Genomic DNA, 16,752 nt, shown 5'->3' with positions numbered 1-16,752 from the left:
CATTACCTGGCCCTTACACCCTCAATAATTTACTCTGAGACATTAAGAGGAAAAAGAATAAAAGGTTTCATTACTTACAGTTGAACAGATCAAAAGCAAACATGCCTGCTTTTCATCAACAGACCTCAGTAGACCCTTGAGAGCAAAAGGCACTGAGCAGAGAGGCGAGGCTTTCTCTGAATTCTGAAGCAGGAGAGAATGATACATTAGAGCTGGATAGATTGAAAATCTAGATTGTCAATCTATAGACATATGTACTTGACACGGGACATTCAGGTTGGTAAGGACGTTTATTTGGACTATGCCAGTACATCCCTTTCTGGGATAACAATACAGGATTCTTTCGGTTGAATTCCAGCCCCAGCGTAACATAACTGAAATGGGGTTAATAGAAATCTGCTTCAGATTGAGAGAGACAAATAAAAACTGGTACAAACAAGACAACGCTGATAAAGAACTTAAAATGCATCAATGCTTTATAAAATATTAATAGTTTCATTTCCACAAACCAGTTTGCAAAATGCTAAGGTTTGTGAAATGGAATCATCTGCCTCTCATTAAGCATTGGGGCTATTTCATTTGGGGCACAATGGTTTGTATTTGCATTGTTACCCTTTTACATCACCATATTTTATTGATGATGATCCTCTGGGGAGCTTTTTTGTTATAGGCCAAATGTTCCCCAAGAGGCGCAGACCCTTGCTACTTATTTTGGAAGTGCTACTGATAAAAGGTTTATCCCTCAAACATGCTCCAAATGTTGACTTTTAGAATTTCTATTCATCACCTCTTAAATTTTATTTCAGCAAGGAAAAAAAAAACCTTAATGGCGTCATGTTTATGAGGGAACCCACTTTTTATAGCTTTTCCTTGAAGATAATGACAGCAATTCCTGGTTTTCTTCCAGCTTCATTTTACACTTCTGGGGCTAATTTACTTTGCTTTCTGACAATTGGAGTAACGTGAAGTGACTTTGGGAGGAACAGAAACTAGTGCTCAATCAGCATAATTGCTTTTGCAGTGAGACGGATTGGCTCTGTATATGTGAAAGCAGCTTGATGATGATCATCTCTGGAGTCTAATTAAGCAAGGGAGGAAAGTCCCTGTTGAGTGAATACAAATGCAGTACAGTATTCTGTAACCTTGTCTTCTGCAGTGAACTGGATGGGAGGAACCAGGGTTACTGAACCTTTTTCGGTCTAAACACAAATGAATCGTGCAGTCTGCAGTATTCCAAATTTTGATACAGGGTAGTTAGAAACTAAACTCAGTCATCAATCAAAATTGAAATTGTGGCAAAGAAATCAGAAGAAGGTTGATACTTGGGAGGGCAGCTATGAAGCAGCTAGAAAAGATCCCTGAATGTAAGGATGTGTTAACTGGAGATGAAGGCCAAGACCATCTGTACTATGGTGTTCCCAATTACTCTGTAAGAGTGTTAAAGCTGAGTGGTGAAGAAAGCTGACAGGACAGAAGTCAATTTATTTCAAAGTGATATTGGAATAGAACTTTATAAATACCAGAGACTAAACAAACAAACAAACAAACAAACAAACCCCTAAAATAACTAAACTAAGGTTTTGATACTTTGGATACATCATGCGAAGACAAGATTCAGTGGAAAGGCAATAATACTGGGAAACATTGAGAGCAGCAGGAAACAAGGAAGAACAAATACAAGGACTGTGTATGATAGGACATTTCAGAAATCACTAATTCATTGATTTGTCATAAGGGGTAAGTAATTTGGCCACACATAACATTCAGAGAGAATTTACTTTCTTTTTCACACAACTGTATATTTCATAGGTAAAATAGAATTTTAGCTTCATTTCCTTTAAAAGATGGTACTGAGCTATACATTCAGGATGTTAATTCTGATGCTGTCTTCTCACTGTACATCTTCAGTTTACAACTTCAAGCCCCTCATCCACAGATTTCCCCCCAATTCACATCCGGTCCATATCCAGCTTTGTTATTTCATCCATTTTGCAGGATGAAATTGATTGTTGTATTTGCACATGTTTATCAAATTTGCTCTTTTTCAATATTACATGCATTTTTATGCATTCCCTACTAAAGCTTTTTAGTAGTGATTTGACTGCATTTGGAATGTGTAAATTGTTTATGCACACTTTTCAATTGTTTTTTTTTCTTCAGAAGTATGTGCAGTTATTTTTCAGTGTAAATATTCTGGCGTCCAAATTGCATCTTGCCCATGTATCATCTGGGAGGTGTGGACCTATTTGAGACCTTCAAACTTTGAACTAAAATTAGATTCTTCACATAACCCTAGTGTTAATATTTTCCATTGAACTCTCCTTTCCGTTTTAAACTTTTATAATTGCTAAGAGCAGAAATGTGTGGTAAATTCAACTATGCATAATCTCTGAGGTAAGCACAATTATGCTGGCTTCTTCCCATTACCATTGGTTCTCAAGTACTTCAGCCTCTTTTCAATTTTAATGAGACTTTGCCGTGATATATCTTTTTGCCATCATTCCAGTTACAAAGGAAAAGTGTGGCATTAAAAGTAGCAGTAGGTGTACATGACTTTGGGTGATTCAATAGAAGGGTTATGTGAAGTTACGTGAATACAAATTACACTGTTTATGAAACAAAGAAGGTTATTGGAAACTTCTATGCTGTCTGAGTGTTAAATGTAGGTTTATGTGGGTTCACTGAACTACTTCAAAGAAGAACAAATTCCTGTGTTTTGTCACAGGAATGGTCATTTGCCACTAAAGGGCAAAGTCATCTGTCAGTGAACTGCAAGTCAATCTACCATGGCAAATTCTGCCATTCCTCATAAACAACAGATTCACCACTGCCTTCTGGAAGAAAACTGTTAGCCTTTCCAGGACATTTCCCCTTATATGAATTACGAAAAGGTTTTGAACTAGGGAGAATTTAACAATGTTCAAAATGCACATACAGTGCACTGAGGAAAAACTGTATCAAGTGGTCTTTTGCTGGCTGGAGAATATTTGATAGGCTGGAACATGCTGCAATTTGTTGCTATGATAAATTATGTGGCAATTTATTCCAAAGGACAATTGGGTGACTAATCTCCTACCATTCCTGACACACAGCTGTAGCAAAATGCAGATCAGGTTGGTTGTTTTATCAGGAAAAGCATTTAATTTGTTCTTTTTTTATTTCCATCATAAGGGAGTTGCTAATGAAATATTTGTGTGCCTCCTGGCATGTGATAACATATTTTCCTATATATAAAAGTGCTTAGCCAGATGTAGTGTTTGATTTGATTTACAGGCTCATCCTAAAACAAGATAAATGACGACATTAACTCTGGTTCTAACTATTGCCCTCCCTTCTCCGTCTTTTATCAGCATACAGGGACTCCTAGAATTCTAGGCAACAATCCATATCTTTAAACATTTAATACTACGTAATAAGGTGTAATTGACAGGGAATCAGAGCAAACAGGCTCTATTAAGATTATTGTGTCGAAGAAACTAACTTTTGTGTCTGATAGGACATTATATAGAGATTTAAATAAATCAAAGCCCCAGCCTAATTGTGCAGCTTAACAACATAACTTGTGGAATATTGCTCTCTCCTGTGTACATTTTAAATGCTTATTGATCTACCCCATTGTAGACTCTTCAGTGCAACAGCTCTAAGAAGAAGCAAAGGGACAATAGCTGGACTTCAGCCTAAAGTTGTTTTGATTAAGCAACATGATAGTGCAGCAGAGTGACTCACCCATAAAAGGCTCGCCCATAAAAGAGTCACTCTTTCATTGTATAACTTTGTAGAATTTAATGGCCTGTGAGTTACTTCAGTTTTGGTTTGTGTCATATCAAGTGATACATTCCATTGTTTTCTGAACTGGTACAAATCACAGATGCATAGTCATTTCTTTTGAACTCCTGTGGTCCAAATAGCTTGTTGTTTGGTGCACAGTTTTGATTACTTCTCTATATCAGTGTAGATTGACTCCCGTGGTGTGGCATATATTACTTATTTAAAATAATTCATTTTGAGATTTGCAACCTAACTTTCTGAATGTACTTCCCTTACAACATAACTTTAAAAGACTGTAGAACACATATATACATAATTACAATTTCAATGTTTTAAACCACATTTTTTTAAAAAAATCTGCTTAATAGCAAAGAGGCATTAGTGACCAATCAAACATAATGAAAAGCCACTTATACAGAACTTCTAGGCATATAGCAGAGGTAACAGTGATTGTCTGACTTTGTTTCCCATGTCTTCAGGAATCAGCTTCCTAAATTCACTTCCATCTTTATGATGCAGCAGGCTTTTGCATCAGAACAATGACTCTGTCTATAGTTTGGCAGTAATCTATCAATTCAGCATAAGAGCAAAACACAGCGCATACAGTACTGTGGTTTGCAAGCCTACTTCAGATCATTAGTTCAGATTGTGGTTATTGACTTCACCTGACCTACCTTGAATGTGTAAATCATGGTTATCTGGTTTGGGACAAATCAGGATTGGATACCTAAGATACAACTCAGCTTTTTCTCTTCATACTCAATTTTAGGTCCTGGTTACTTTGAATCCTGCCATGTAATGTACTTTAAGGAGTTCGACATGCTTTTATATCAGTACTTGTGGGTGAATATGTACTTTTTGAAGAATATTAAGGAAAACATTAGGTTGGTTCAATTTTGCTTTTGCTATTTTGTCATACAACTACCCCTTCATTGTGTGCTTTTTTGTTCTGGATAGGGCAGGTTTACCGCTTCTGTACACTTGAGGGCACGTGGTTGCTGGAGGAGAATTCCACCATTCCCTGGAGGAATATTTCTGCATGTATGGTTCCTGATAAGGTAAGTTTCCAGGATTTGCTTTCAGAATAAATAGCCAACATACCATATCCTCTAGCTCCAAAGACTTTAAAATGTTTAAATAAACATTTTTTGTTAGAGATAACGAGCACATGTAATCCTCTGTTCATTGTTCCAGAGTGGTTGTTGTGGTTTCAAAATTTCAGGAGAGTTAAAACCCAGTTCCTTGGGTATGCTACCCTTGCCTTTATCTCTAAATGAATTGCAGACATAAGCTGTCACTATGTAGTGAAATTACCTAGTGTGTGACACTAGAAAAAGCAAGAGTATTCACAGTATTCACTGAGAAAGTAATATAATTTCTCATGGGGTCTTTGTCTTTGACAATGGGCAACAAGCAGCCTGCAGGTCACCTCTACCCCCATGCCCTCCCTGGTGTATTTTTTTTTTGAGGCAGCAGTGATGGCAAACAACAACAAACAAACAAACAAAATCCACTACCTTTCCTTTAAATTCACTGCTGTGTTCATGTCAAGGCATTTTAAATATGCATGTTTGAAGTGAAAGATTGTCCAATGTGGCTTTTCTGCTGCTGTCATGCTGCCTTATTTTGGTAGTGCAGTGGCAGGAGGTGTGGAACCAGCTGAGTTATAAGGATAAAAATATACTCGTAAACCCTGGAAGATGCCTCTTCTTGTTCTGGGAAGATATGGTGAAAGGGAGAAGAAATACAGTAGGATCCCCTTATCTGTGGGATCAGTATCCATTGATTCACTTATCCACAGTCTGAAAATATTAAAAGAAAACTCCTGAAAATATGTTTCTAATGATGAAGTTACAAGAACTGGCCATTAGAGGGAGACAGAGGCCAAGCTATATATAGGGTTCATTGTAGCATTTGCTATAATCCATGTTTTTCACCATTTGTGTGTGGGGTAGGCGGGCTTAGAATCAATCCCCCATAGATACGAGAGTCCCGCTTTACTTTGGAAGAAGAGTCAAGTGAGTGGAGAAATCTTGGTCTTTTTTTAAAATTAATATCTTACTACTTTGCTTTTAACTGTAATATTCCATGCTGTTAAAATGTGTACTTGGCTTTCATGATGTGTGCTCATTAATAACTACACAGACCTTTTGAGGGGAATTTTGTTGACAAGCAGTTATCTAAACAGAAGGAACTCAGGGTTTATACGAACCAGTACATATTACCCTCCAAAGTGCGGAGGAAGCAGAAACATTCACAAGCAACTAACTGCAGTTCTTAAAAGAGAAATTCTTAAAATATGTAAAAAAAAAAAAAAAAACCTCAGTGCATGAAATAAGGTACTTTCTTGGAGGCAAAAAACCCATAAAAGTCAGGATGAAGTCAGTTGCCTGAATAGAAAAGTAATGCTATTTATTATAAATACAGCACTTCATTGTTTGCAGCAGGTCATATACAATAGTAATTTTTACAACAATTCTGCAAAGTTGTATTATAACTGTATTGCAACTGTGAGCTTAGGCTGAGAGACAGTGTTTTGTTTACAAGCATCTGAAACTCTGTGAAGAATAAGATATTAAAGTGGAAATTTTTTAGCACATTTTAGATCCTGTAAGATCATAAGAATTGTGCAGGATGAAACCAGTCCCTATCTACTCCAGCATTCTATTCCATCCGAGTAGAAAAAGATGCCACTGGGATGTGCAGTTATCACCTTCCTGCTCTCATTTCCCAGCATCTAGTTATGCCTCGTGTATAGTGCCGCTTTGCACCACAATCGTCTGTATTTCTATAGCAAGACTGTTCAGTGGAAATGAGTAAAATACAGATGGAACAGAAATTTTTGTGTATTGCTAGTGAGAGTAATTGAAATGCAGGAAATCCCCAAGCTAACTTCACCTATTTTTTTTTATTACTTTGAATGCCTGAGACATTGAAGAAGACTATATTACGTGCAGCTGAGTTTCTGTAATGCCAACCACATGCAGGGCCATTTTTGTCTACAATCTCTGTTTAAAGGGTTTCACAGTTGTGTCGAAAGCTGCCAAGAAGACAGATGCTTAATAACAGTGCTTGGCCGTTTGGCACCTGTCTCATTTCCATAAAACAGAGTGCTTTGGGGGTAATGATTTATAAACCCTGAATAATGTGTTGCATTACCCTGAAATGTAAATACCTATTTTTATTTTTCCTTCCAACCAATCTCATAACTTTATCCTCACAGTGTATAGAGTGATATGTAAAAGTGGAAGTGAAATAAGATAAGCCTGTAGGTTTTGGTTGTGTGAAGGCCACCGTGTACCTTTCTGTAGCTGTCTTTGAGGATAACATATAAGGAGTGGTCACAGATTGACTATTGATACAGTTGGTACAGTCAGAGCTCATTAAAATAAACAAGAGTCCCAAACTGTCTTTTGAATTTCAGTTATATTTTTCTATTCTTTTCTTAAGTGTACATCTTTAGTAGAAAGAAGAAAATCCTTCCAACTATAACTCTTAAGTATTTGGTGTTAATTTAATTTTAGCTGGTAAATGTTGCTATTATTTTCCATTATGCTCTAGAACCAGTCTAATACCTGTTCTGAATACCTGTCACTTATTCAGATTAATATTTCCTTTAAAAACTGAGAACAATATAACCTTTGAAATAATCTATAATACAGTGGTGCCTCGACTTATGAACTTAATTGGTTCTGGAACTCCCGTCGTAACTCGAAATGGTAGTGAGTAGACGTGTTAAATTTCCCATCGGAATGCATTGAAATGGAATTAATCTGCTCTGGCTGAATTTAAAAAATAACCAAAAACCACACACACCCTGCCAGACCCATCGGAAACGTAATTAATCTGGCCGAAGGGAAAAAAGAAAAAGAAAAGCAAAAAGCAGTGCAAGTCCCTTCAGAAATGCAAAAAAAGCAAAGCAAAAAGCAGAGAGTGCAAGACCCTTTGTAAATGAAAAAAACACACACAAAGCAAACAGCAAACACAGAGTTCAAGACTCTTTTGAAATGCAAAAACAGCAAAGCAAAAAGCATATGGACACTGCAAGACCATTCAGAAATGCAAACAAAAAAATCCAAAAACAAAGATACCTGCAAGACCCATCACAGCATAGAAACATAATCCCACCACTCTGCCCCAAACCACACTGCAAAACCCACCCAGAACAGTTTTTAAAAAGTAGAAAGCAGCACCTTACCTTACCAGGCAGTCTGAAGCCTCCTCTGATCACACTCTAACTGTTGGGTCGAAAGAGCTACAAAGAAGCAGCCTCTTCGCTACCAATGGTTAGCAATTTGAATTCCTCACTTTTTTCCCTTGCCTTTTTTTAATTGTAACTTGAAGCTCCAGTCACAAGTCAAAGCAAAATTTTGAGGCCTGAGCTGGTCGTAACTCGAAATGGTCATATGTCGGGATGTTCGTAAGTCGAGGCACCACTGTACCTATATGTTATAAGAGAGCCAGTGTGGTGCAGAAGATAGAGTATCAGACTGGGACTTAGAAAAACTGGGCTCAAATCCCTGCTCATTCATAGAAAATCATTGGGGGGCACGATTTGCTGCTAAAATATCTTAAATTTCTCACATACATTAAAAGTCCTATTCAGGTTGCTGTAAGTTGAATGCCCCTTCACGGATCACTGCCTTGTTGTGGCAAAGGGGTTTGAGTAATTCAGAGAAGCTGTGCCATGCGGGGACACTAAAGATGGACTGGTCATAGTGGAGAGTTCTGACGAAACGTGATCCACCTGGAGCAGGAACTGGCAAGCCACTCCAGTATCTTTGCCAAGAAAACTCCATGGACAGAAACCAAAGGCTAAAAGATATGACGCTGGAAGATAAGCCCCTTAGTTCGGAAGGCGTCCAGCATCCTACTGAGGAAGAGTGGAGCAGAAGTACAAATAGCTCCAGAGTAAATGAAGTGGTTGGGCCAAAGCCGAAAGGACGCTCAACTGCAGATGAGCCTGGAAGTGAAAGGAAAGTCCGATGCTGCAAAGAAAAATACTGCATAGGAACCTGGAATGTAAGAGCTATGAACCTTGGTAAGCTGGATGTGGTCAAACAGGAGACAGCAAGAATAGACATTGACATCCTGGGCATCAGTGAACTAAAATAGATGGGAATGGGTGGATTCAATTCAGATGATTATCATATTTACTATTGTGGGCAAGAATCTTGTAGAAGGAATGGAGTGGCCCTCATAGTCAACAAAAGAGTGGGAAAAGCTGTACGGGGGTACAATCTCAAAAATGATAGAATGATTTCAATACGAATCGAAGGCAGACCTTTCAACATCACAGTAATCCAGGTTTATGCACCAACCACTGATGTTGAAACTGACCAATTCTATGAAGTCTTACAACACCTTCTAGAACTGAGACCAAAGAAAGATGTTCTTGTCATTATAGGGGACTGGAATGCTAAAGTAGGGACTCAAGAGATAAAAAGAACAACAGGTAAGCTTGGCCTTGGAGTTCAAAACGAAGCAGGGCAAAGGCTAATAGAGTTGTCAAGAGAACAAGCTAGTGAGGGTGAAAGAGGAGAGCACAAAAAATGGTCTGAAGCTCAACATCAAAAAAACTAAGATCATGGCCACTGGCCCCATCACCTCCTGTCAAATAGAAGGGGAAGATATGGAGGCAGTGATAGAGTTTACTTTTTTGGGCTCCATGATCACAAATGGTGACAGCAGCCACAAAATTAAAAGTCACCTGCTTCTTGGGAGGAAAGAGATGATAAACCTAGACAGCATCTTAAAAAGCAGAGACCTCACCTTGCTGACAAAGGTCTGCATCATCAAAGCTATGGTTTTTCCAGTAGCGATGTATGGAAGTGAGAGCTGGACCATAAAGAAGGCTGACCACCGAATAATTCTTTTGAATTGTGATGCTGGAGGAGACTCTTGAGAATCCCCTGGACAGCAAAGAGAACAAACCTATCCATTTTGAAGGAAATCAACCCTGAGTGCTCACTGGAAGGACAGGTCCTGAAGCTGTGGCTCCAATAATTTGGCCATCTGATGAGAAGGGAAGACACCCTGGAAAAGATCCTGATGTTGGGAGTGTGTGAGGGCAAGAGGAGAAGGGGACAACAGAGGACAAGATGGTTGGACAGTGTCATTGAAGCTATTGAATTTGACCAAACTCCAGGAGGCAGTGGAAGACAGGAGGGCCTGGCGTGCTCTGGTCCATGGGGTCACAAAGAGTCAGACACGACTTAATGACTAAACAACAAGAGGCTCAATGCGTTCTGACAGCACATAACAGATAGAACATTATCTGTGGAGGTGCTTCTGAAGAATATCTCTTGCTTCATCCCTGAGATTAGGGGAGGTGGTGCAAGTTGGTGCAGTTTATGTAACATATTGCAGTACTATGAAACCAAGTATAAATACATCCAGTTTTAAATCAACTTGAGCAATCAAAGAGTCATATTTTGGGGGGCCCTAATTGTGGAGCTGATTATTTGTTATATGTTCTTCCTTTCCATGCTTTTGTAAGATAGTGTTGGCTTTGCCATTCTTTCTTCTCCAATAAATTATAAATTCTTGAATTAGTTAAGTAATTATCTCCATCATTAAGCTCTTTGTAAACATTTTTATTATTGTCCTCTTTCAGGACTCACCAGGAAGACAAATGCTGTTCCTTTCTGTCATCTACACCACTGGATATGCTTTATCTTTATGTGCTCTTGTCATAGCCACTGGCATCCTCCTTGGTTTCAGGTACTCATGATATGGCCAGAATGGGTTGCAACTACCGAAATAAATAAACAAAAACCCAGCATTTGATTAGTGCCTATTTGTCCTAGTAATAGTTTCTAGGTTTTGCATAGTTTAAAAAAGACAAGTTATGTGGTAAAAGAAAATGGGTAGTTTTTTAAAAAGCTCATTAAGTTCAGCTTTTTGTAAACATCAAAACAGTTTCAAGGTCCAACTTTAAAGACAAAATTTGTGGTAAATGCTTGAATGCTGCACATCTCAGGTAGCAGGAAAGCTGGAATGCAAGAATATTATGACCTCCTTTACTGCAGTGTAGCAAATAGCAATAATCTGCCTTTATCAGTTGCAGCTCCCAGTGTGGCTGATGTACTTGATGTTTCAAGGAGATGTTATTTGTGCTTAACAGAGAAGACATTTTTTCCATCCTGAAGGAAAAATTAATACAGTTCTACTTAGAGCTCAATCAGAGGGGCATTTGTCCTGCTCTTTGGTGCACTGCAGGGGTCGATTGGTTCACTCTTTTTTCTGGTGGTCACCTGACATAATCACTAGAGCTGACCAATTTGCCCCCAGAGTGCTCCTAACTGCACCTTTTTGGTCTCCTGTCAGGGGCTTCTCCTTTTTGTGTGTGTGTGTTGGTGTGCTGCAGTTTGGTCAGTTCCCAGTCCATGAGATCACTGGAAATGGACCAAAACCAAGCCTTTCTGGTGTCAAAGTTGTCAAGGCTTCTTCCTGTGTTCATTTTCAGTATTGTGAAGTGGCTTAATAAACTGCAATTGCTGGCTGTTTCTTGATCAGCACTACGTACAAAGCAAAGAAAAATGTTTTTTTCAAAAAAATTTAATCAGAGTGATTCAGTTTGCCAGCAGTAGTCTACCAGAAGCAAAATAAATAATATTTTTTTCACTTCCCTTGCTTTTCCTCAGAGAGATAGGTGAAGTATTCAGTTTGCCAATATGATACTGGAAATAGAGTCACTTGAGGTTGGTATGCTATTTGGATTTGAGGATCACACCAAATGGCATCTTACATCCTCTCCCTAACCTTAAGAAACTGTATTTAGAATACACCAGCTTGCAGCAAAAGGGTCAGTGCATTGCATTTTTAGTTTGAAGTGATAGTACTATTATGATTCAATTAAGTGACACTGTTGAGGAAACTTTGGAAGGACTTTTAACTTGGACATGGCTTAAAGATCTTTCAGGAATGTTTAGCTTTAACACTGACGGCTCATTTTTAGTTAGAAGGAGAGACAAAACAGCAGCTTTCCCTTTTTGCAGTGCTGTGCTGTACCACATACCTGCCTTGCAGTTGGGTTTGTTATGAGAAGGTAAAAAGTCGCTGAATATTTTTGGTTTCTGGACAAGATATGTTGGCAAATTAAAAGGAGGAGAGATAAGAGGAGGAAAAGCAAATAACAAAATCTAGGGGGAGATAATAAATCACCTGGCTACAACTTGTAATTCTATTTGTTTGTTTATTATTTGAATTTATATCCCACACCATCTGGCAACCAGGCCACTCTTTAGATAATTAACATCTTAATACTCCCATTCCTGTGTTACTTTGCCTGTTGTCTATATCCTTACTTGGTCATGATTGCGCCCCCCCCCCCCGAACTGTGGTAATTGTATTAATACAGATGGTTCAGTATGAGCACTTCATATGCTTACAGAAATGGATCTGGATCTGTGAAAGCTCACACAGAAACAAATATGTTAGTCTTCAAGGTGCCACAACTTTTTGTCCTTTGCTTTTTCTTCTTTTTGTATTATTTCGTTTCACTTTGTTTTTCCATTTAATTTTGCCAACATGATGAGGCAGACTAACACAACCACTTCTTTGGTCACTGGATGAGGTGTTGCCATTACAACTTTTAGCCATTGAACTTTTCTCTTTTTTGACACATTGTGGTGTCTATTCTCTGTAATGTGCATATGTAATTTTTACTCTGTGAACCTAGAGATGAAATCACATTCCACTTGCCCCCATGGGCCATAAATTCTCCCTTAAGTGTCACATCAGTATGTACACCTCAGTCATTCTTAAACAGTAGTTATGATGTCTCTTTGACAGAAATTGGTGTTTATGCTACAGTTCCTAATGTGTGGTAAAGTGAAGTATGATTCATTGAGAATATTTTGAAAATTTTGTTCTAAGCGACTAGGAGTTCAGTTTAGAATGATCCAGTCTTTTAAAACCTTTTGCTGCGACTAGTAAAAATCACACCCCAGTTTTATTTACTTTCCCATTTTTTATCTCAATGTGAATAAAATTTTTCCACTTCTACCCACCTTTTATCTGAAAGTGATATTAAATTTGTCAGTGTGAAGGCATCAGGAGTTTGTATTCCTGTTCAAAGCAAAACAAAATTCTGTAGCAGTGTCGAATTTTAACCATAAGTGGTTGATTTACACATTTTAGTTTTGTGCAGAACTCCCTTGTTGCCTTATTTGACGGTCATTACATCCTACTCATGTTAGGTGACTTGGGATTCATTATTATATTTATAGGCATCTGCACTGCACCAGGAACTACATTCACTTGAACCTTTTCACCTCCTTTATCCTACGTGCTGCCTCCATCTTTATAAAGGACTCCATGCTAACTTGGATGTACAAAACAGCACCTCGTGAAGAACAGTGGGAGAGTTTAATTTCATATCAGGTAGGTTAATGTGGTTAGTCTTTTGTAGAAGTGTAGTAGTATAATTTCAATATATCTGCATAAATATCTTCCATCTTCATTTGTAGAAAAAGGTATTCCAGAATTCTATGAGATTTGAACACCACCATGTGACTGTAAGTGTCCCAGTGTTGGGCATCCAGCTGTTAGGCTTGGTTAGTGAATTATTTATCTGATGCAGTGGTCCAGAAAAACATCAGGGAAAGGCTGTATGGTCCTTAAGATTACACAAATGCGAGAGCAGGTGATGCCTTTTATTTTAGAATCATAAGGTGGAAAATTCCAACCATGCAGCCGTCATGGGGCTTGAGACTGCATACACACACCTGAGGGGCAGTTTGCATTCATCATGTGATCTCATCTCAAGGAAACCTGGAACAAATATCTGCCATTAATTTTTGGAACCTATAGAACCTATAGTGGTCCTATAGAAGTATTGCCTACTCTTGCGCCTGATAAGCAGAAATGTCTCAGTTCTCTTGATCATAGAAAGTTTTCTTCTATAATCTGTTTCCCTTTTATTTCCAGTAGTTTTCTCTAGTAAAATCAAAAGGCAGCAAGCAACATATTTGCATGCAAAAGTGGATATTTCAATCGTTTGAAAACAGAACTATTTAAAATATCCCAAGTCTTCTACTGTGTGTATAGAAAAATGGCCTTTTATATGCCATCCCAATATCAAAACAAATTACAAGAAATATTGCCTCAAGTGTTGAGTGATAATTTTACCAGAATTTTCCCAAAGCCTTAGATACCAAAGCAGTAATGCCTTGACATATTATTATGCCTGGTAAGTAAATGTGCCTTGAGTAATAACAACCTGATTGGCTACAAAGCAATAAAGTACGTATTCATATTTGTAATAATAATGTGCCATCAAATCATTTTCAATTTACGGCATCTCTCATACATAATAGAAATTTGGAATCAAGTCACCTGTGTGCTTTATCTTCAGAAGACACAGTTTGTTTTGGACTCCTGCATCTCTGCAGTGCTTGTGGTATGGGATGGATCACTGGAGCTGTACTGGAATGGGGCAATTTGCAAATTGCTTAAAAACACTTTTTGCAAGCAACTCTCTGTTCGTATAAGGTGATTCTGCTGAATTTTGGACACTTGTTCCAGCACGCTCGACACACTGCATCCTTTGTGTGTTTCTACGGATGAGTGCTTTTTTCCATTTATTGTTCTTATGATCAAAGCCAATATTTGTTACATGCCATAAATCTGTATCTCATGTATACATGTAGGAGGACAGTGGCCTTGATGGGCAGCTAAGAAAATCATGGTGTGGGTGAGAGAAGAAGCAATCTGCTTTTGAATCTAGTTTCTTTGTACCTGCTGTTCAGATACTAATACTCATTTTACTTAAGACTTTGCTGGGGGAAAGATTGTATCTGCCATGTCACCTACTCTTGTTTTTTATTTCCTGCTTGTCTTTTAGTACATCTGCTGTATTTGCTAAGTTCTCTTTTCCCTGCTTTCAGGAATCCCTTAGCTGTCGCTTGATCTTTGTGATGATGCAGTATTGTGTGACTGCAAACTACTATTGGCTGCTGGTAGAAGGAATGTACCTGTATACATTGCTGGCATTATCCGTGTTTTCTGAGCAGAGAATCTTTCGGCTTTACCTTTGCATTGGCTGGGGTAAGTCAGTCTCCCCTGCCCCCAACCTTTTACAAATAGTGTTTTTATTTGCTTCTGTGTTCTGGAATAAATAGAATAGTAGCTTCCTTGTAGAGAGTGGGGGCAGATTCCATGCTAAAATCATGTAAATTCAGGAGATCCATGCTTAGATCAGTCTTTTTGCACCATTGCAAAGCCATGCACCATTCACTTCTGTGGTGTATATGCGATACAACTGTGTTTCTTTTTGTCAGTAAGATCAAGTCCTTGGTTGTACATTGATTTTGAAAAATAATTCTCTGAATTCTCCTGCATATTGTTCATAGTTTAACCATTCATGTATGGCTAAAATATTCCAAGTGCTCCCTACAAGGGCTTCCTTCCTGGTCAATATGAGGATGTTCATTTTGAAAGTTGTGGACATGCATAAATCCTGGTTATCTGCACCTGCTACATCACAATGTACAACCGTACACAAGTGCATATAAACCTTGCAAAACACACACACGCACACACACAAATCAAATAGTTACAATTTGGTACTAATATGATGTTTAGGACATAGGATTTATAAATAAACTGCACTATTAGATGTTTGGCAAGCTGGGATGGCTTGGACACAGGTATTTTATATTTGGTATTTGTGAGTATAATCCCAACACCCTGTCAAGTTTTTTTTTAAAATTATCTTGGCAACCTCCACAAGGCAACTAGGAGCAAGATGGTAGTATGTAACCTCCAGCATACTTAATGTTTGTCATTTGTGTATCTTCTACCAAAATGGAATGTTGTGGAATTGATTACATGTAAGGGCAGAAAAAGTAAGAACTTTGAATATGTCCAAACCTCTCCTGGCTACAAAGCCCTTGAAGTTGGCTTGAGTCCCATTCATGGGAGGAAGGTAGGATCTAAATGGAATGAATTAATTTAAAAGGATAACTTAGACCTACCAATCAAAAGCCATGGTGAGACTTGCACTTCAGTCCTGAACAGTGTACATCACTAGTCAGACCAGCAGGTTTCTATAATCACATAAGACCTATTGTTTTAAAAACCTCTCTCATGATGATGGGATATGCAGTCAGAGAAATGTAAGATGGACTTACACAGATTCTGTGTGAAGATGATTTGAGAGACATTGGAATGTGTTTTTCTAAGTACCATGAGAGTGTTTTCCCAAGGACCATTACAGCCTGGTTCGAGATAGCGATAAAGGCTCAGTTGAGAGGCCTGTGGAAGACTCAACATTCCAAGCTAATTGGAGAAGAGATAAACAACACCTGGACTCTCATGGAAATAAGGAAAGGAGGAAGGTGGTACAGCCTCTTAAGGCTAATTGGTTAACAGCCAGAATTGTCAAGAAGAAGGGAGGAGTTAGAGAAAGTAGAAAATGGATGACAGGTTATGTGTAATTCAATTAATTCAATACTGAATGCTGAATGGAGATTCATATATTGTTTTGATCTGGATTCGATTGCATGAAGGAGAGAGGATGTAAGTAATGAGAAAGAAGGAGGTAGGGCTAGCCCACTATAGCCCACCTTAGTTAGCTTACTAGTGTTTGTTATTTTAATTGGGAAATAGTTATTTTATTTATCTGTAATGATATTTGAATATGTTCTTGATGTTAAAGCTTGTGCAATATAAACTGATTCCTAATGAAACTCTATTTTCTAATAAAAAATAATAATAATTCTACAAAAGGACTGGTCTCTTGAACAGCAGGGTCTGGCTAAATCCAGGAGGTGGAGAGGGCCACAAACTAGCTATATTTTAAGAGTCCTACCTAACTGAGCTTTAGTGAGTTCTAAGGAATCAAAAAGCCCATGTGTCTGTACTTGCAAAGTACTGATTAAGAGTAAAGTGTTCTTTTTATGGTCAGACTTGTTCAAAGGGCTTATGCTACAAACTGATGAGGTCTTGGGACTTGCCCCAGCACAAAGATGGTAGGTA

The 16,752-nt window shown here is 38.2% G+C and overlaps 1 protein-coding gene and 1 long non-coding RNA gene across 3 annotated transcripts in view; one reads left to right on the top strand and one right to left on the bottom strand.

Moving 5' to 3' along the window:
- The window catches only part of GLP1R (glucagon like peptide 1 receptor), a 142,388-nt gene that overhangs the window by 86,407 nt on the left and 39,229 nt on the right, over nt 1-16,752 (top strand). For both annotated transcript variants that reach the window (XM_078383033.1, XM_072991507.2), the window contains 4 exons: nt 4,726-4,826; nt 10,385-10,491; nt 13,002-13,155; nt 14,661-14,820. In XM_078383033.1, the coding sequence (XP_078239159.1) occupies nt 4,726-4,826; nt 10,385-10,491; nt 13,002-13,155; nt 14,661-14,820 (522 nt within the window). The remainder of the gene's footprint in view (nt 1-4,725; nt 4,827-10,384; nt 10,492-13,001; nt 13,156-14,660; nt 14,821-16,752) is intronic.
- LOC144585833 (uncharacterized) overlaps nt 1-16,752 on the bottom strand; it is a 37,486-nt gene that overhangs the window by 5,610 nt on the left and 15,124 nt on the right. Inside the window, exon 2 of the long non-coding RNA XR_013540398.1 lies at nt 79-10,522. This is a non-coding gene — a long non-coding RNA (uncharacterized LOC144585833). The remainder of the gene's footprint in view (nt 1-78; nt 10,523-16,752) is intronic.

The sequence above is a fragment of the Pogona vitticeps genome, chromosome 1, assembly GCF_051106095.1.
Source record: "Pogona vitticeps strain Pit_001003342236 chromosome 1, PviZW2.1, whole genome shotgun sequence".
Lineage (NCBI taxonomy): Eukaryota > Metazoa > Chordata > Lepidosauria > Squamata > Agamidae > Pogona > Pogona vitticeps.
This window is presented reverse-complemented; position numbering and strand designations above follow the sequence as displayed.